Genomic DNA, 21695 nt, shown 5'->3' with positions numbered 1-21695 from the left:
CGCTGTGTGTTCATCTCTAGATGAGAGAAAAAAGGTAGCAATGCTTTTTTCTCCCCAGTAGTGCCATCTCTGATTCATTTTCCCCCTCTCATCTGTCACATGTTTTCCATCAGTGGAAAATTGAGGAGTCCACGGAATATGTGAGTAACTCAAGTGTGTGAGCGGGTGGTTTGCGGCATTGGGCCTGCGGGGATGTTCTGAGTTTGTGTGTGTGTGTGTGTGTGTGTGCGCACGCACATGTTCTGCTGTTGCTTTTTCTTCTGTCGCTTGGCTTTTCTTGAGTTGGAACTAACATTTTCCTTTGTTTCTCCATTTAAAGCGGGATTAATAGTTTGGTTGAACTCCTTCTGTTTGATGTTTGGACCAAGCGGCTTGTAGAAAAGGGGGAAAGGGGAAAACAAATCCACGATCAGCATCAGGCTTAACTTTGGCACTTAATGAGCATGGTTGCGGACCTGTTTCCAACCCCACGCTCACAAACACACACAGCAAATAACAGAATAAATTGCAGCATTTTCTGCATTATACTGAAGGTCACCCACTAATGCACTGTATTTACTAATGGTAATGATGAAGCGTGCTCTAAAGGTCTGGTCCCTGAGTGCTCATTTCACTGGCAGTGTAATGACTGTGCTAATGACTTCTATCATAGCAAGTATCCGTTATTCACACACACAGACGGGTTTATACATGCACAACAAATGCGAAACGGATAAATGAATGCTCTCCTTACAACTTTAGCAATATTGCAGAATATACCATGTAGTCTGTAAAAAGGTTTTCCCGCTTATACAGAGAACCTATGTATGGAAATCGAGACGAGGTACAGGCTAAATGAAATCGAATAGAAGCTTGAGATGATTGTTCATGAATTAAAGCACATTCTGTGTAGCTTTAGTGGTTTAAGTAATAAATCATACCAGATGTGGGTAAACACTGTAGGGTAAATAATCTATACGTAATAACTTACAGTATGGTTGTATTTGGTAGCATAAGTAAATGCATTGGCTATCGTGAAGCAATGAGCAGTTTTTTGAGCATTTATTAATCTTAGTTAATGGGGTTGATTTGCCAACACAGTTATTTATGTCAGTTCTATGTGCATTAACCTGTTAAAAAAATGTCTTTCAGTGTTTTGTATTAGAGGTAAGATACTTAGTGTTGTACACTGTTAGTTCATGTTAGCTAATGCATTACCCAGCGTTACCAAATACAACTTTTTTGAAATGTGTTACATGTTTATTAATGCCAATACATTCAAATCGAGTATTTTACTTTGTAAAATATTTTTTAAGCCTTACTTTGTGGTCACATGTGGTCACATAACCTAATTTTATTATGATGCATTATGTGAGACTGTACAGTCAGTTAGTAGAATAAACCCAGTGATTAGGACCCTGAAGTGAAGCACAGATGGGCTATTTTGCTATATTTACTGGGTGGCTGTACACTATCCTGGTTGGTACGCAGCTGCATAATAAGTAAATGAATTTATGGACATGAAACATTTGATTTAAAATCATTTGATTATGTGAAAAGAAAGAGACCACTGATTAAAACTAGCAGAGTTATTTTTCACATAGTGACCAAGGACAACGGACAGTTTTACATTTAGCAGAAATGACCACAGAACACTGCAGTTGACCAATCCCAATAGAGTACTCAGCATAAAAGATCATATTTGCTTTTATATTTACATTTACTTTTATGCATTCGGCAGACGCTTTTATCCAAAGCGACTTGCATTGGATTGCATTATACATTTGGTCTGACTATGTGCAATCCCCTGGGATCGAACCCATGACCTTGTCGTTGCTGGTGCCATACTCTAACCACTGAGCTACAGGAAAGCTATATATACAAAATCTAAATATGTTTTGTTAATCCCTTTTAGATTGTTAGTTGTACTTTTTTTTCGTTATTTTATTCGAGTGTCATTTAATAGTTAACCAACTTACAACCCGCTAGACGCTTTGTGATGACTGAAGAGCCCTGAATGTTGCTACCTGCTTTCAACAGCGGGGACCGTGTTAGGTTTATGTGAGCCGTGTGTGCTGAAAACAAGTGAAGCCTGGCAGGAGAAAGCAGCAGACAACAGTCTGCTTTCAACACCGCTGCTCTTTTTGTGCGCGTGTGTGTGCACGTCTAGAGTTTTCTCCCAAGATTCCTATAGTTGCGTGACACCCGACTGTAGTTCAGGGTCTGGCTTGCGTTACGGTTGTAAATCCTCTTACCGCCTAGATTTGGAGCATTAAAAAGAGCCGCAGAAATGGGCGCACTTCAGTTACCGGTGTCGCTTTCCTCCCAGTGTAGCCTGACCCCATTTTTCGATACGCCCATCTCTGTGCCAGCAGACTGGCAGACGTCTCTGGAGCCCTGCTGTTAGCGACATCACCTGCTCTGTTGCCTCTGCGTGCTGGCACCTGCCTGCAAGACATTCACTGTGGGCCAATCACCTGCTTTGTACAAATCCCTCACTTTTTTCGTTCTCCTTGATTCAGGGCTGTATCGTTCCCATCTTAGCGTGTAGTAACCTGGAAGTGGAGTTGTGGAATATGGATTTCATTTATCTTGGATTGACCTTAAAATGCGATTTGGATATGACCTGGTGACCAGGCATATCTTTTTTTTATTTATTTTTTGGTATTTTGGGGATTCAATGATACATTTTTGTACATCTTTATATGTAGCCTATATATGAATACATGAACATACCTGTATATATTTAAGAAGTATGTGTAATATATGTTTTTATGTTTATACATGGTATAAATTATATTTAACTAGGAATGTATAAATATTTTATGTTATGCATGTATGTGCATTTACACTATATATACATAGAAATATACAAAAGACACGCATATACAGCCGCAGAAAGAAATTTCTGAGCATTTGCGAGAATTAAAATGTATAGGTATGTGTTTAGGTAAAATTATCATTTTTGTTTCATTTCGTAAACTACTAACAATAGTTCTCCCAAATTTCCAATAAAAATATTGTTTTCATTTGCATTTATTTGAAGAACAACATTGCAAAATAGCACAAAAGATTGTATTTTTTTTCAGACCCCAAATACTGTAAAGAAAACAAGTTCATATTCACTTTTAAGCAATACAACACAAATATTTGTACATGTATGTAGGAGAAACTCAAAAATCTGTAATAACCTAAATAAGTATCACTAATAATTTTTTTTTTTTTTTCTCAATTTCAGCCGTCAAAACAATTATTATAAAAACAATGAATACCACCATGGTTGCCATCTCTCTCATGCTGTCTTTGATATTGCCGAGAATCCAAGCTTGCTGTATAAAATATTTAGTAGGCAAAACATTTTTCTGTAAATATATAGCTGGTAAAAATCATGCCCTAGTGTATTAATCACACACTTGTGTCTACTCCCCTTACTTAAACTTTAGCTCTCTGGCAATGCAAGCTGTTCCCTTGTAGAATTGCAGAGAATTGATGAAAGAGCTCTATTTAAAACTGAGAAACCAGAGACTAAAATGCAATTGCTTTGCCTGTAAAAAGTAATTTTGTATGATTTAAAGTAATGAATAAAGGCTTAAACGTAAAAGGTCATTAAATTGTATCGAATCATTTACATTTTATCCCTTGTTCTTGCTCTTCAGGGCTTTTGCGGGAGAAGAAACCAGACTAAGCAGTCTTTATTTAAAACGAGAAAATTGTAAAACACTGGGCACATATTGGTAAATGTAGTGCTATAATTTGAACGTTAAACCTTAATTATGGAAGACAGCCAGTTAAGTCAATGCTAAAAGGGCTAATGAGAAGCTTTTAAAATGCAGTTTTTTAAGAACTTCATTTACAAGAAGATATGTGGGCACATTGGTAATATATACGGTGAGAGCTATTGGGTTTTGTATGTGTGTGGTGGAGGAACATATGTTAGATTATGACCTTCGCTTGTTTCCATGTGTGGTTCATTATTTTGGTGTGAGGCTACACTGATGTGCGTATTTAAGGATTTATTATTGTGGTACGTGCAGGTATCCTGCAGGAACAGTAAAAAGAGATTACCTTTGTAACTGTAGGCTTTACCGGCATTATTCCCTGTATTAGTTTGATTTTCATATGGCTTATTCCTTTTGAAAGGGGGATGAATAGCAGTGGATTAATGGCACACAGTTTTAAGAGTTTAATTTTGGTTATTGAATTAATTAAGTTACGATGCGTTTCAGCGTGCAACCGGGACCTGTCTGGACTGATTTGAAAGAGAATTAGAACATAATTGAGAAAAATCCTTATTAAAGAAAAAAAATTCTGTTGAATCAGACATGTGTTTTACATCAGATGATTTTTGAAAATAAGTAATTAAAAGGTTATGTCTTAACCCTGAACAAGTTTGCATGTTGTTTTTGTTCACGCGTTCCTACAGGTGCTTGCGTGTGCTGTGTTTGTTCTCTCTCTCTTTCTGTCTTGTGTTTCTGTGAGTTGTTCAAATGCTCACAAAGGTTGCTTCTTGATGTCCACCAGATGTGTCAGTGTTTTGCTACAAACTATTTAATATACAAGTAACCAGATGCTAACAGCAGTAAGGTGACTTGAAGGACTTACACGAGCAACTTTTTATGAGGAGCTTTGCAACCCAGCACCAAAACACTTTTAGAAAGTGTTTTAATTTATTCAGGACAGCTCAACAAACTCAAAGATGGAAATGGAATTAAAGAAGCCTTTAAACGATTTTCTTCAGTAAGTGTCCTCGTAAAAAGGTTTCATTATTGGTTTAAAGCGAGAACATTGACACGAATGGTGCAACTGCTTTGGTTGTTCCTCTTTAAGGCTTGGACGAGCTCCTTGTAGAAGGAGCTTTTCAAAGCCTTCTAAAGAACGGTCTTTATTCCAGCATTTGAAAAACATTAAATACGTGCAAAATGAAAACAAAAAGTGTGTCAGGTGGATTTAAAACCAGATGGGTGGAATGGTTAAGCATCGGTGTGTGTGGTTTGTTGAAGGGTTTATGATCTGTGTGTAGGATGGAATGAGGGTTTTTAGTTCAAACTGTCTCGACATCTTTGGGATCACATTTGTTTCCATTTAACAGGAGGCCGTCATTATTGGACTTTTCTCTGAGACCTCTTACTCTGTAACCGTGGCAGCTTATACGACCAAGGGGGACGGAGCCCGCAGCAAAGCTAAAGTCATCACTACTACTGGTGCAGGTACCCATTGGCATTGTCTAGACACATTTGACAACTTTTGTAAAGTTTACAAAAAACAACATTGACAGCATTTACTTAACAGACATAATTGCGTCAACCATGCAATTTTTCAATCATGTTGCCACACCCTTACATTTTTTAAAGATGAGGTCATCAAGTAATTTTTTAACTCCTCCCCTCTAATCATGTCTTATATTATCAATCCATCAATTCCTTATGTTGCAAGATTTAATTTTTTTCTGTCATGCACACCTACGGATGTATAAGGTATAAAACTAGCATTGAAATTATAACATATGTACATATCGTCGCTGAACTTCTGAAAGTTTTTCAGAAAATGGGAAAAAAACTGTATTTTTTAAATTATTACATACTGTGTTGTCAAAGTTGACAATCACTTTTTAATACTTTTCATCGATTAGATATTTGAAAAACCTAGTCATAAACATAAAGGGTGACTAATAATAATGATTTATGGCTGAAAAATATGTAGATACAAGGTTTATATTAGGGATATATAAATATTAGATAAAACTGTGAAATGAAAGGAAAAGTAAAGACGAAAGCTGAAGTATTCAGTATGTAAAGCAAAAATATTATTACAACTAAGGAAAGAAATAAAATGTGGGAGTGGGAGGAAATAAGGCGCTGAAAAGAATCTAAAGGACAGAATCAAATTAAATATTTGACATTACTGAAGTTAATTGATTTGAAAATGCCATTTATATTCAATATATGGGTCTGTAAAAGTTTGCAATGACCTCCACATCAATGTCTGGTGTCATTTGTTCCAAAGCAGCTTGAATCACTTTTTCATGTAGGACATTATATCACTCAGCTGGTGGAGAAAATGGAAAAGTGTAGTGTTAATTTTGTTTAAATTACAAAAATTGTACCAAAATGCCTTTATTTTTCTCTCAACTAGTTTCCAAATAGGATTTGTCTGTCTAACTGTTATATACCAGAATAAGTTTGACATTTAAAGTTCAGAAGGATATTTTCTGTAATTAAACAAATACAATCGTTGAGATCAAGGAAAGAGCAAAAGCACTTTTCGTGGAGGTTATTTGATGTGTAATCAGGGTGTGCACTATAAGAGGTCCAGCACAATAACCTCCTCTTCCATAATGTCTTTTTACTCTGCCTCCCACAGTGCCCGGAAAACCCACCATGATCATCAGCACAACCATCGGCAACACAGCTCTGATCCAGTGGCAGTCTCCCAAAGACATGGTGGGTGAGCTTATTGGCTACCGTCTGAGATACAAGCGTTTAGAGGAAGAGACCTATGAGGTCCGTGAGTTTACCCGCTCAGATGACCACTACACCGCCACAGACTTGCATAAGGGCGCCACATACAGCTTCCAGCTTAGCGCAAGGAACCGTGCGGGAGCCGGAGAAGAGTACGTAAAAGAGATCATCACTCCAGAGGATGTGCCCAGCGGGTTCCCACTCAACCTGCGTGTAGTGGGCCTAACCACATCCACCACCCGGTTGTCCTGGGAACCCCCTGCCCTCTCTGAGCGAAACGGCCGTATCACGCAATTCAAAGTAGTCTACCGTGATATCAACAGCAAGCTGAACAGCACAGTCAACACAAATGACACCCAGATGACCATTCAAGGACTTCGCTCGGACACCACATATGATATCCGTGTGCAAGCCTTTACAAGCAAGGGAGCTGGTCCTATAAGCCCAAGTATACAGAGCAGGACCATGTCTACATCACCCGGTTAGTATTTAAATTGCAAAAATGATCATTGTGTTTAAAAGTCATGGTAACACACACATATTACGTAACTTCATGTCATTCAAATTCATGCACTGCTTTTAACACAGACATGCCCAGTCACGTTTCCTAAAAGAACACGTTCACACTTTCTCCATCATGATGTGTTTGAAATTTAGATGAAATTTCTTTGTCCTCTATTTAGTCACAGCAGTGGCACGTCTAAATCACCAGATAAACAATGAATGTTATTATGTTACCGCATTACGCACGCTTGATGCGTGTAGCCAATTTTCCACACTCGTTATAACACTGTGATAAATGCGCTGTATTAAGATGGAATATTAAAAATCCAATTATCCTCACATCGGGGGTCTGTTTTATAGGAAACTGGGATGTCCTAAATAAGTAATTTTCTTGATTCACAAATATTCAAGTAAACTCAAATGTCGCCCTCAACTTCATTATGGAAAAGCATCTCAGAGCAATTACTAGAGGTGTATGTTGCCTTTTAAGTAGTTGTACCAATTCTTTCTCTTGGTAGCGTTTTTTGTTGAGATGCGGAAAAAATGAAGAGACCATTTCAGAGACCCTTCATCTGATTTTAAAATGTATATGTACAAATATTACTGTTGTGTTGCTTTAAAGTGAATATAAACTTGTTTTCTTCACAGTATTCTTGGTCTTTTCTGTTATTTTGACCTGCTTCTCCAGTTTTCATTATTTGCAAAAAAAATGCAAACAGAAGCAATATCTTTATTTGAAATTTGGTAGAAATATTATAAATTGTTCACGGAATGAAAATAAATTATAATTTTACCCAAACACATAACATATAAAAAGTAAATTCAGAAAAAAACATTATAATTTAGATTGGTCTCTTAATTCTTTCTGCGGCTGTATACTGTACGTATTCAAACCCATGTATGTATTCGTTTCTTTTGGTCCAATAGCATTTGCTACGAGTTTTGGTGTCAAAGCTGTCATGAAAACTTCTGTCCTTCTTACCTGGGAGGTACCAGAAAACTACAAATCTCAAGTGCCTTTTAAGGTGAGAAAAATAAATTTGCTGTACTCCTTATCTGGGCTGCAGATAACATTCTTTTTTAGTACCACCAGATATTTTTATTAGCCAGCCGTATAATTATTACTATACAGATGATTTGTCTGCAGTGGCTGTAAATATAAAGTTACTCATTAGACTTCTACTGTAATCGCTGATTCTGTACATTTGCATGCGAGTCACGCTTTAGGTCAGCGTGCTGAAACGCTTTGGAAAGTCTGTCAGAACACACTCTGGCATCCAGTGAATTTGACAGACTGTCTGTGTGGTTTCTCTGCATGCCCACTGCGAGAATAAAACCATAATGCTAATGTCCCAATGCAACTAGACCAAGAAACAGCACACGCTTTCCATCTCTGAAAGTGACTGTGGGGGTATATGGTCTGTTAATGCTATCAGATCCTGTATGTGGGTTCAGTAAAATGAAACTGAATGAAAGGCTAACTGAGCTAGTCATTTAAGGGGGGCTGTTAGATTTAGTGAGCCGTGAGACCTAGTGGAATCTGAGCCTCTCCCTCCCGCAGATCCTCTATAACCAGCAGAGCGTGGAGGTGCAGGGCAACCTGAAGAGGAAGCTGATCACACGTCTGCAGCCGGATACAGATTACTCCTTCGTGCTGATGAGCAGAGGAAACAGTGCCGGGGGTCTGCAACAGCAGGTGTCCATCCGTACCGCGCCAGACCTGTTCAAATCCAAACCGGTCCTTTACAAACCAGATCAGACCAGCACTGGAAAATTCGAAGTAAACCTGCCCAAAGTGCCCACCACGGCACCTGTCAGGTCAGTACTGCAGTACTCTCACATTCAGGCCTCTAAGGGTTGGACAAACAAACAAGAATATTCAGCTTGATTTGGATGTGTGGATAAAAGATTATATGTAGTCTTTCCACACAAAGTAAGTGTTTTAATATAAGGTGTATAAATAATAATTTCAAGTTTCAATCTCAATCATTGGAGCTTTGAGAGTTCTGCTTTTGTCATAATCGTGCATCATTTATGCCGCCGCTGCATTTTCCTCTATATAAGCCTCATAAATTCATAGGCGTGCAGTATTGCTGCCCAGAGTAACGCCTGCAGCTCTAGTCAGGTCAGTGACGCCACACTTTCCGTTCTGCGATGTAGCTCACACATTACCATGCAATTATTCCCCCCGACTCTCAGACAGAATCTATCCACCTCAGCAAACGACCATCCTGCACACGCTGCACATTCTTTTTCAAGCCGTAGTTACGTCGTGCGACTGTATTTTAGCTTTACATTTGACCTTCTCAAGAAACCCATTTTTTTCCATCCACAAGAATGTCCTTGTCAGGCTACAGTGACTGTTTCTGTTGCCGTCTCTCCATGAGAGTGGAAAACACGGCAAGACGGCTGTTTGTAGTCTAAGCTGAAGGGGATGATACAGTATATCTCAACCTCTTGATTCGAGATCATTTAGAGTCCATCCTGTCACGATGGAGGATATGAGCACGTTCTGCCCGTAGAAAATAGACACGGTGCTGTTTCTCATGTTCTTGCCACAGAGAGCCCCTCATTACGGCTAAGTGCTCTTCACCAAAGCTTCGTCGGGCTTTGGGTGGAGGCCCTTCATTTGACGTACCTTTTTAAAACGCCTTGTCATAATTTATGTATGAGAATGGGCACTTATGTTTATGTTATTTTGAACACTTAATTTTTCATGAATGAAGAGGCAATGGAAGCAGAGTGGAGATAATTCTTTCCTTTCCTTGGAGAGAATGAGCTCGATTCTGAAGCCAATTACGTTCCCTAAAAAGAAATGTAACTAATTTGTGGCTGAACCACAAAACCGGGGAATTTCTGCTTTGACCTTATAACCGTCTGCAAAATCAGAGCCGGTGCAGTGTGGTAAAAAAAAACTTTTCAGACCTTGTTGCCAATCCTAGAAGGAGAAACAGGGCTGTGCTCTGGAGTGCCTTTTTTGATTGGTAAAAAGATTACCAGTGTGTTGAGGATGAGAAAGTCTGGGAGAAGATTGGCATTTGGAGGGGTGCTGATTGATGTGGGATTTCTTGTACGACACAGCACTTTGTTCTCCAGTAATGGCGGAGCGCCGCAGCACAGGGATGAACGGGAGAGCTTATTTTCAAAATGGCTCTCGTCTCACACACCAGCTAAATTAAAGCCCCAGATTTATTATGAGCGTTCATGTGCTGCTCACGAAGTTACACTCATCTGTGAGCGCTTCACTGACACTCTGAATTAATAACAAGATGATTTGAAACCTGTTTTGTTGGAATTATGAACAGAGGTTATTACCTGGCAAGCGAGTGGAATGGGTCATATAATGCACTTCTGACTAGTGACATTTTGGTTTGTAGTGTGGTTGAGAGCACTTAAGGTTTATATGCTTAAAACTTTTCTTTCCGTGTAGGTGGTACTACATCGTGGTCGTACAAGTGTCTCTTACATCTTCACGTAAATGGGCTAATCCTGATGAGATGGAACTTGATGAGGTAAGTTTTAGATTTTGTTCTTTTTAGAGAAAAAATTTTGAACACCGGAAGTTTTTCTTATTGAGTTTGTTACATCATATGAACTATGGTTTGTATTTTGTATATCGCTAGTGTCTTTCTGAAACCTTGTTTCAGCTCAGTGGTTAGAGCATGGCACTAGCAATACCAAGGTCGTGGGTTCGATCCCTGGAGATTGCACATACTTGGAAACAAATGTGTAGTATAATGCAATGAAAGCCGCTTTGGATATAAGTGTCTGCCAATTGCATAAATGTAAACATAGTTTACTTTATCATTTAAAAAGTACAGTTTCCTGAAAAACAAAGAATTTCGGACATCCAAGTTTTTGGAAGACCGCAACGATATGTTGTTATAAATACTGTGTTATGTAGATAAGTCTCAGCATTCTTAACGCATTCAAGAAATCGAACCGGAAATTTAATTTAAGACCGGTTTCACAGTGAAGGCTTAAGACTATTCCCAGACTAAAATGAAAATTTGTCACCCAAAAATCTAAATTCTGTCATAATTTACTCATCCTCTTCTCATTTCAAACCTGTATGACTTTCTTCCGCAGAACACAAAAAAAATATTTTGAAAAGGCTTTTAACTGGACCCCATTCACTTGCATTGGTTTTGTGTCCATACTATAGAAGTGAATGGTGTCCAGTGCTGTTTGGTTACCAACTTTCTTCAAAAAATCTTCTTTAGTGTTCTGTGGAAGAAAGAAAGTCACACAGGTTTGAAATGACAAGAGGGTGAGTAAATGATGACAGATGGGTGAACTATCCATATCTTAAAATATGTAATTGCCATTGTTTGGTCTCAAGATGCACACTAGTAATGTTTTTATCCAAGACATTTTAATTAAAGCGTCCTAAACATCCCAATTAAATTAAGGCCAAATACTGGCTTAAGCTAAGCCTTGTCTGTAAAACCGGGCCATAAATTGTACATGAACTTTAAGCAAAATGAAGGTGTACACTTGTGCAGTTTACATGTATACATATAGATTGCTTCCAAGCTAGTAGACATGGCAAAAAGCCACAAGTCTCACATACTACACCTGTGTCTGATCCCCTCTCCAGCTTCTGGAGTCTACCGAGGGAGCTCTTCTCAGGAGACGACGTCACACAGACACCGTTAGGCCATACATCACCGCAAAGCTGGATTACCTCCCAGATACCTTCACCCTGGGAGATGAAAAGACTTACAATGGCTTCTTCAATCGGCCGGTTCCTAACAACCAGCCTTACCTGTGCTTTGTCATGGCTGAACTCAAGGATCAGTACCCTGTCATCGCTAATGAGAAACAGGTACACAGCCTTGATGACATCACAGAATTAAAAATCAATTTTGAGTAAGAAATCTGAGCTATATGAACTAGAGGTCTTCACGGGTCCACTTAGATCCGAAAACCCGAGGTCTGGCCCGAGACCCGAGCGGGTTCGGGTCTAAAAGATTCACGGGAGCTTCGGACACTGGTCGGGTATATTATTAGTGTCTTCGGGTCTCGGGTAATATAAAGTAAAAATTGTTTTGCTTAATTGACCCGAGGAAGACCCGAACTATCCTGTACAATAACAGCGCGTCGCTTGTGTGTGTGCGTGTAGTTACCAACTCTCCTCCAACCCTCAGCCAATCGGTTGAAAGCCACGCAAATCCTCTGAAAGTCGCGGTGATCTGAAATCACCTTAGAATTGAAATCACGAAGTTTCCAACGCTGCAGGGGTTTGCACTCGATGTAGTTACCATCGTATTCAGGAAAAACATACTTCCACCAGGCGGCCAGAAGAAGATATTAAAAGACGCGCACATTTCAGTAGTACGCGGTTTGGGACACATTGTTGAGACAGAATGTTCGTGCGAGTGGTTGCCATGTCGTCACTTATTTAGATTTGATTCAGCTAAAACTGGCACAACCCATTTAGCCTCAGTTTGCGCAATTTGCCAGAGCAAAACAAGAGGATCAACGTGTTCATTGCCATATCAATTTCATTAATACACGTCGGTTTACATTCAGGTCTAGTCGGGTTTAAAAAATATATACGATGGGTCGGACTCGGGTCTAACGTTATCGGGTCTGTCTCGGGTCGGGGCTTTAAAATAAAAACGTTATCGGGTCTGTCTCGGGTTCGGGTAAAAAGTGATTCGGGTCATTTCAGGTCGGGTAAAGATATTTGGACCCGAGAAGACCTCTAGTATGAACATCCAGACCAACATTTTCATGAATATTTGATGGATGTCTGTTTTGTGTGTGTGTTGAAAAGTATTGTGTGGATCAGACCACAACATACCAACCAATCGGCAATAGAAGGTGTATACACTCATGATGAGGAAGAGAGTGAGCATGTGTTTGCTATTTTGAGTGAGGGGCAATAAACGCGCAGTCGTTTTTGTGGTTATCAATTTCAAATATCAACAGTGTTTCTCAGAAATCACTCACTGCACCTTTAAATTAGTGCAAACCAGTAAATATCCACTAGATCCACTTGCACATGAATCGTCCAAAGTTAATATATTTGCATATTCATTTGTAGATGCAAGGCTTTTTCTTCAACCATTCAGGAAGTTTTTACATATGCTGTGAACACACATGCCCTGATGGGTCTGTGAGTTATACCAAAGCTTTGTCCTAATAAGCAGCAAAACTCAATAAGCTTTATTTGTAGAACAAGCATTAGCGTAAACGCTTCAACGCTTTCCTCAGTCCCTCTCGCCCCTTTCCGCCTTCTTAAATCATACTCTGCGCCCTCTCAACCCTGGAAATAATCATAGCTGAAAGTTATAGCCCTGATCTCCAGAGGACCAGTTGAATAAATATTCATACTTTTTCTCATGGTAGCGTCAGCAGTATTTGACATTTCAAGGCTCAGTCTCTGCGCTGTGGATAGAGCAGAAGACTGGATTTGTGCGGTTGGGCTTTGGGAGCACAGAAGCTTGTCCCGATTCTCTTGAAGATGGGTCTTAACTATCCCTAAAGCTTAAGCTTTAATCTGTCCTCCATGCGTTATGAAGGGGACAACTTCCATACACAGCATTTCATAAGCCTTGCAGCCTCTTTATTCCTCCCCACCATCAAACTCTCTGTCCAATTGTGGAAACCTGCAAGATATTTCTGATCCATAGAGAATGTTGGGATGCACGTGCATGCTTGTTTAATTAATGAAGTAAAAATAAAAATGAGCAGACAACTTATGAGTAAGGTTTAAAAGAACAAGCATATCTCAAAGAAACACCCACATCTGCCACAGCTGCGCTTTGCATTCGGCTCTCCTGTCGCTTTCCTGCTATTGATTTGTCAGAGGGAACAAATGAATGGTTTGGATGTGAGCCACAATAGCTTTAAGAAAGTGGTATAATGACATACAATACTGTGTCTATGTGAAAACGCAACTGCACACGGCAGAAATTAAGACCAAGTGTGACAGTCCAACAGAAGGACACAAGCCACGGTCCTGTCCGTGGAAGTATACAATGTAAAGAGAAAGCCAGAAGACAGATTGTTTGGGTGTACGAGCATCACCTGAGGCAGATAAACAAGCCTAGAGGAGTGTGAAATCCAATGATAGATAGAGTGTGTAAACAGAATCGTTTTAAACAAGCGAGCACAAGCAAGCTTAAGATGTTACGAGAGAGAAAGATAGAGAGGTGGGTTGGAGGGGATGTCCAGAGGAGAGAGAGAACTTTAGAGAGTGGTGTGCTGCTTTTTAAAGAGAAACATAAGAACCAAACCGAGAGAGCAAAGTGGCTGTTAAAGTCAGAGGACAGCCTGTGGCGGCCGAGCTGTTTCTGTCAGATAAAGTGTTTACATTAGCAGAAATCCTGCGCTGAGACCACAGAGCTGAGATGTCATTAACTTGCTCCTCTTCTGCCTCAAGGACAAATACCCATCCTTATCCGCTCTATGGATTTCCAGTTAGTATTCTGGGACTCCGGGTGATAATTATTTATTTATTCACTTGTCTGTTCTGTGAAGCATGTTGGCTTTTAACACAGCGTGCTCAAAATGCAAAAAAGTCCTGATGGTTTTTACAAATAGGCTTTAATTTTAATTTACAGATTTTTTTCTTTCGATTTTTGTGGTCTGGTTTGATATGTCTGTTTCAATGTGTTACAAGGTTCAATAAAAGGAAGGAAGGAAGGAGGCGGGAACCGGCGAACGTAACACAACATTTAATTAAATAAACATACAATAAAACTAACTTAAAATGCCGGCAGCTCCCACAAGGTCGTGTGCCGGCCATACAAACATAATATTAACACAACTTAAAGTCCAGGCCTGGTCCTCTCTCGTCGTACCCTCCTGTCGCTCGTCCTTTTAAGCTCCTCCATGAGAGATGTGAGACCGGTGGAACGGCCGTTCCCTCATGGCTCTCGTCCCGCATTGCTTGTTACACACTGTTTTTGTGATTGTTTGACACTTTTGACCAGCAGAAATAGACCATTTAAACCAATATATTATATGTATTAACATTAACATTGAAAGGCCTCACACTAGCGATACACAACTGCTTCATGACTTCCCAAGTTTTCTTGAGCTAATATCCTTTTTATCTCTTCAATTAATATCTGTGCACTCTTGGAAGAGTCAAGCTGAGCCGAGGCAGTGGTCTGGATTACAGCGGGTCTCCTCTGCTGTCACATGGTGGAGTAAGAGGAAGTTAAAGGGGTTTGGCCCCTAGGGAATTGGTGTCCGTGTGGATGCCCTCTCCCAATGCTGATAAAGAGAGCACTAGTGACAGCCCCCTCTCTCTCTCTCTCTCTCTTTCTTTCTTTCCTCCCTTTTTCCCGTCATTCTTTTCATCTCGAGCAGTTTGTGAGGCGGAATCCCAGCCTGTCCCCGAGTGTGTAGATGGAATTGGGCACAGCAGAAAGATGTCTCATTTATGTCCCTTCACACTAGCTCTTTTTTCTTCCTGTCGCTTCCTCCTTCCCTCCAGCCAGCTCAGTATCACCACGGTTTGAGCACTAATGAAGAGGATATGATTCCTCATCCCTGCCTCCATTTATCAAAGCCACAGAGAGAGAGAGAGAGAGAGAGAGAGAGAGAGAGAGAGAGAGAGAGAGACGTCTTGAGAATGTCTTGTTTTTGCTGTATATTTTAACACATTCACACCACATTATTACCCTTTTACCATTTGCTTTCTTGTATTGCGAGAACATAGTATAAAATGTGGAATGGTCTCTAAAGTTTTTTCTGTGACTGTATTTTTCCATGGATTTATATCTCCATTTACTCTAAGTATGATTATGTTTCTTAATTTCTTGAAGTATGACTTTTTTCTCTGGTGCAGCGGATCTTCTCAGCCAGCCCATACTCCGATCCCATCGTGGTGTCCATGGATAACAGCAAGCTGGCACGCAGTATGGAGCAGCCAGAGATGCTTTGGGTCATGGGCCCTGTGCTTGCCGTGGTGCTCATCATCATCATAGTCATCGCCATACTCCTCTTTAAGAGGTGAGCAGGAGCTTCTACATCACTCATTCATACCAACAGCAGGGGTCTCAAAAGGTTCAGATTTACAGGATTTTGTATTGCTATCATAGATTTTTATTATTATAGTGTTGGTATTTTCTTTAAGTTTAATGTTTAATATGGAATTTGTTTTATGCGCGTGTATAGAATTGTAAACAGTTTGATGCTTAGATCAATTAAATTGTTAAAAGGGGTCAAATGATATGGCTAAAACAAATATTATTGTCCCACGATTTAAGGTTAAAAAACGCTGTATTTTCTCTCCTCTTTGCCCCGCCTTCCTGAAACGCACTGATTTTTTTACAAAGCTTATCGCTCTGAAAAGCAAGGTGTGCTATAATTGGCCTGTTAACCAGTGCGTAGTGATTGGTCGAACACTGCAAGCGTGTGACTGAAATGTAACGCTTCTTACCATATACAAACATCAGGTTCCAAAGCAATTGTACTGACAGGTTATAAAATGTCATCTGTACTTCATTATATCAATTGGAGCCTGAATCTGATACGGAAAATTAATATGATCAAGACGTTACATCAACTTTGCCAGCGCGACTTGAGCACAAGAAACAAGCTTGCATTAAAGCAGGGAATGGTTACATAATAAACAACGCAAGTGCTTTGGACCTTCTTGATCAAACAGTGTTACGCCATGTCTCGTCACAACTCAAAAAAGATAATAATCCCCATTATAAATACATTTATAAAAACATTTGTTGCCTCTAGTTGGAACATTATTACTGATTATTAGGACTTTTTTCACGTTGCGCGCATGTGTGCATTTGCAGATCAAAAACACACGACAAACTCAACACGTGTTAGTCTGTAACAAAGTATTTTACAATGAAAATATATTTACAGGCTGCGTATCTGAATTGCCAGAATGTCCTTGCAAAGTTTTAATGGTTGGCATGGCCCCACTTTTTAACCAAAGTATTCGTGCATTTTCTGGAACGGTGTTGTAAATAAAATGTAACCATTCGTTGGCAGGGCAAACAAAGAGTCTTTTTCACAACGAAACACATAGCGTCTCCGCGACATGGCTACAGCCCACTTTACTTGCGTTTAGATTTGGGCGGTCTTAGTCAAATCATGTTACAAAGTGACGTACATTCGCCGGGGTGTGGTTACACGAGGCGTTTCAGGCAGGTCTGGGTGAGCATTTGCTTTTAGATATAGAATGCATCTTTTGTTCAGACACTTAAATTTTTGCAATTTTACGTGTCTAATACATGCATGGGCAACTTCTAACACACCAAAGACACAGAAAAACATGTATTCACACCATATGACCCTTTAACGAATGGGCAACATAGCAAATAAAATCAGTAATTAATTTACCAGTAGTAAAGTACAAATTTGGAAAGTAAAAAAATGTATTCGTTAATAGTTTCGCTAATGGGGGAATAAACAGAACCCCCCCATGTAATTGAATACATGTCTGAGAGCACTTTCAGTTCACTAGCTGTGATAAATGAAGGGACCAGCCTTCTCAAAACTCACGTTTCGGAGGAATACACCTCTGCTCCACTTCATCTGGTTCCTGAGCCATGGTCTGAATTCAGGTCTGCTTTGTACATGGCTAATTTTAGCGAGCTTTCCCGCGGAGGGAACAAAAGGAAGACATTATTCATAATGACATCTTGACTCAGCCGAATAAAGCAGACATAGCGCTCGCGGCGTGACCCGGTCGGTGGTCCTGTTCACAGCGCAGATACAGTACTGACTAATATTCCCTCCAGTCCATCTTCGTAATATCCCTTACTTCACACAAAACATTGCGGTTGTTTTTGTCCGATTTTTTTTTGTGCATTCTACACAAATCTCCCATTTCGGCCCCCTGACGGCTGAGAATTCTTGGGTGGCGTCTCGAATCCAAAGCAGACCTGAGCACAGATTACCGGTGAAATGGCATAGTCAGCTTTCAGTCTCGGCAGGCGAGCGATTGTGTATCAGTGCTGCCACACCCTGCTGATGCTACTGTAAACGCTCTCATCCTGCACTGCCCTCCGCTGTGAGCCAGACAGTCAAGCCACTTGCTTTTGCTATTATACCGCTGACGGATTCATAACTGGCCTTTTGGTGCGTTTGAGAGTTTTTCTCTAATCTGATTTATGATGTTAGTCTGAAATGAATGTTTCTAAACGTTTCCAAATGTTTCCTTCCCTCACTCTTATGCAGCAAACAGGAGAGGTAGGTCCTTTCAGATCATGCACTGGTGTCTCTGTCACGCTTTATCATTTGAGATCATCTGTCATAGCCTTCACAGGGTCTGCAGGTGTGGCCGGATGGGCAACGGTTCATCTGCATATTGTTTTGAAAGACTACCCATCTTCCAGAACAAGATTTTGATTTTTTTTAATACAGATGGACAGTAGCTCAGCCTTACACACTGTTGTCCTTGAAAAGTTCCAATGCTTTGGGTTAAGTTGTCACAGTGGTGCATGCTCTATGTTCACAGGTGGTTGTGATGTGTTTTTTTTGCCGTGCTGTGTTGATTCTCTCTGTGTTGATCCTGCACTCCCTCGTGAAGGTCACACCGAGCGAACGTGTGCAGTCAGCCTTTCTGCTGTCTCACCTGAGCCCTGAATGGCCCATTGTAAAGGAAATGCCAGCCGGATGGCTGCTGAAATAGAAATGTTCTCCACTTCAAAGCTGACATTTCCCTCCACCCAACCATTCTGTGTGTGTTTTTTCTTCCCTCTTCTTCCTTCTTAGTCTTTAATGTGCAAAATCTTTCACACACACAGAGGAAAATGCCCATTTGCTGTTATTTTTATCTCTCCATTTGAGTCGTTCTTTAATTCAGAGCCCCTTACAAATGGCTTCCTGTAGCTCCTGATGTATTTACTTAACACTGAATAATTTAAGTGTGCCAGTGCCTATTGTGCGTACGCCGGTGGAGATGGCCTGGAATATTACGCTCCGAGAGGGAAGAGGAAATAAGCCGCTGGTGATTAACGCTTGGTGTTATTAAACAGCATATGCTGAAGACCCTTCTGTGCGGCCGTCTTCTGGTTTGAGCGTACAGCTTGGCTTTATGAAAGACAGAAAATGTCCAAGTTGCTACACTGTGCTCAGAACCTTACAAATGGAGTGCAGTGAGATGTGAAATTTCCAGTGCGGTTGGCACTCCCGTTTTAGTCTGGGATTTGTGTGCGTCTGAGGATGGGTTTCCACCAACAGATGTTCTGCGTCTCTGTGTGTGTGCGCCACCGCGCGACAGCTTTACCTGCTGGAAGATCACACTTGGGAGTGCAGGTGCTACAGTGGGGTAATTACCCGGTGTTGTGCCATCCAGCTGATGTGCTAATTACCTAGTCGCCTTGTTTTCCCCACAAACAAGCAGCATCGCACCCTGAATATTTAGTGAGCTAGCTAACAGAGGGTTGAGAGAGGTACTGAACAGACACTTGTTTTTGAGTTCTGTTTTAATCTTTCTTAATCCCATCCAATGGATTCCTACTAAAAAAATAAGAACATCACAGCAATTCTAAGGGATTTAATGGTTCTGATGGCAATTGAATTGGTTTTAATGGTCCTTGTTGGCCTTTACTGGTAATGTGTTAAGTTCTGTTGGTGGGATGTTATCTGGCCGATGGCAACAAATAGAACACCATTACATTTTTCTGGAGTAAGGCCCAAAGGAATGTTTGGAATCAAACATTTCTTGGCCCCCAGACTACCGTAGCTTGAAAATTGCTAGAGGATTTGAAATATAGTGCAATGTAACAATGCAGTTATCAATTAATTGTTTTTTGTTGTTGTCTTTCTGTCCTTTTTAATAAGTTTGATAGCACCTGATCACCATTTACTTTCATTTTATGGAAAAGAGCAGCATAATTTTCCTTTAACACAACTTTCTCACACATCTCATCCTTTTTTGATGTTGTTTGTGATATTTTTTTGTATTCTGTGTTAAATTTTATGTCAGTCCTTGACTGCCATTTGAATTAATCAACAGTCACGCTGACTGTATTTTTCTCTTACAGGAAAAGGGCATCACCCCTACCCAAAGATGATCATTCTAGTGGTGTGAAGGACTGTCTGCTGCCCAACTCATCCGATCCTGTTGAAATGAGGAGACTCAACTACCAGACGCCAGGTAACATACTGGCACGAATACCATCCACAGTATACACACAAACTTGTCTGACGCATATTCACACACACACAATGTTTAATATATTTGCTTATTTCAATATGCGCACTGCAGCGACACATATTCTCCCCGTCTCTGGCAGAGCTCAGGTACTACATCATCTGTCTTTCGTTGGGTTAGGCGGATATTATTTTCTTTGTGAACAAACACACGTCAGCATATGGCCGCAAATATGTAATTTACCATAAACAGGATGTGTTTGCACACACGCGGGCAACATTAACTGAACTGACAGCGTGTCTTTGTAATCAGAGCGATCTGTCACTGCCGTGCAGATCTTCTAATCCTCACGGTCCGCCTACCGTGGCACATGATAGAGGAGAGTGCATCTCAAATATGACGCAGCTGCATGTGTTAAGCAGTTTGTTTTTAACTCTATCTTTGTATCTTTAACATATCATAGACAGACAGATGTTTTGCATTTAGCATTAATGTGGAAAACTGTAGTTTTGTAAAAATGTTCACAGTGTGGTTTTAGCACAGCAAAAGACGTTTTGGTACTTAATTCACAGCGTTGTATGAAAACAAATGTACTGTTGTTTTATGACTTTCTGGTGGCAGTGCGAGTATACTGATGAAGCAGTGACTGTCAGAAAGCGTAATGACCCGCTGTGGTTAACATTCCATTTACGGCTCTGTTTGTCATCGTGTTGCATTGAATTCAGGTGGAAAGTTGTTTATTGGAGTTCCTTTACTCATCGTCTTATCTGCTTTGAGTGTCTCATATGGACTCAATTCACCCAAGGTCCTTGCACCCTTTCAACCCGTCTTTGTTAATTAGTCCTCCTGGCTTCCATTCCCAAGGTGAGTGAGAGGCAGATCCGTGATGAAGGTAGAAAATGTCATGCCTGCCTCTCTCTCCTCTAATAGCTGAAAGGGGCCGGGGAAGCTGGGCTTTTACAGACCCCTCTTAGACCCTTTCAATCCTGAAGAGTACATCATTACCACAGGCAAAACAGCTATATGCCTCTTTAACAATAAAATCCCACTGCTGAAGCCAGCGGTTTCTATACCACAAGTGCACTTCAGTTGTTTGTTCGGTTATAAAACTTTAAATAATGTTGTGTGATATTTTTGTGTTGTTTGGGAGTGCAATGGCTATGTTAATGTAAACGCTAAAAGGTGTTGCTTTCGCTACAGTACAAACACTTTTAGATCCCATGGGTTGATTTGTAGTATTTTTAACATAGACATTTGTCATATTGGTCACATTTAAACTTGATATTGCAGTATGCCCAAAAAAATGCATTTTATGTACAGATTTTATTCCAGACTTTGGATCCTACAATATGACGTCCATCATACGACTGTTACATTTTAATAACAGTGATTATGTAAAGAAAAAGTGAATTGTAAACCATTTTAATATAATTTAATAATGTTTACATATATTAGCAATGTTTCTCAGTTACCACAAAGCTTTGTCGAATAGCATTTTGATAACCAAGGTAACAAAAGTCAGTGAAGAGCATGTTTGTAATGTCTAAAGAAAATGTTAATTACTTTTGTAAACAGAATACAAACAGTATTAGTTCAAAGGTTTTTTTTAGGATACATCATACTAGCTGTGACTTTAGCCTCAGCTAAAGCCTCAGTCTTTTGTT

General features: G+C 40.1%; 1 protein-coding gene across 1 annotated transcript in view; it reads left to right on the top strand.

Moving 5' to 3' along the window:
* The window catches only part of ptprfb (protein tyrosine phosphatase receptor type Fb), a 95879-nt gene that overhangs the window by 59811 nt on the left and 14373 nt on the right, over positions 1-21695 (top strand). The window contains exons 13-20 of the mRNA XM_079453326.1: positions 5069-5186; positions 6340-6918; positions 7869-7966; positions 8503-8759; positions 10372-10453; positions 11542-11769; positions 15751-15914; positions 19922-20034. Coding sequence (XP_079309452.1) covers positions 5069-5186; positions 6340-6918; positions 7869-7966; positions 8503-8759; positions 10372-10453; positions 11542-11769; positions 15751-15914; positions 19922-20034 — 1639 coding nt within the window. The remainder of the gene's footprint in view (positions 1-5068; positions 5187-6339; positions 6919-7868; positions 7967-8502; positions 8760-10371; positions 10454-11541; positions 11770-15750; positions 15915-19921; positions 20035-21695) is intronic.

Source organism: Barbatula barbatula (genome assembly GCF_947034865.1).
Source record: "Barbatula barbatula genome assembly, chromosome: 3".
Taxonomy (NCBI): domain Eukaryota; kingdom Metazoa; phylum Chordata; class Actinopteri; order Cypriniformes; family Nemacheilidae; genus Barbatula; species Barbatula barbatula.
The sequence above is the reverse complement of the archived record's forward strand: the minus strand, read 5'-3'. Positions and strand labels throughout refer to the sequence as shown.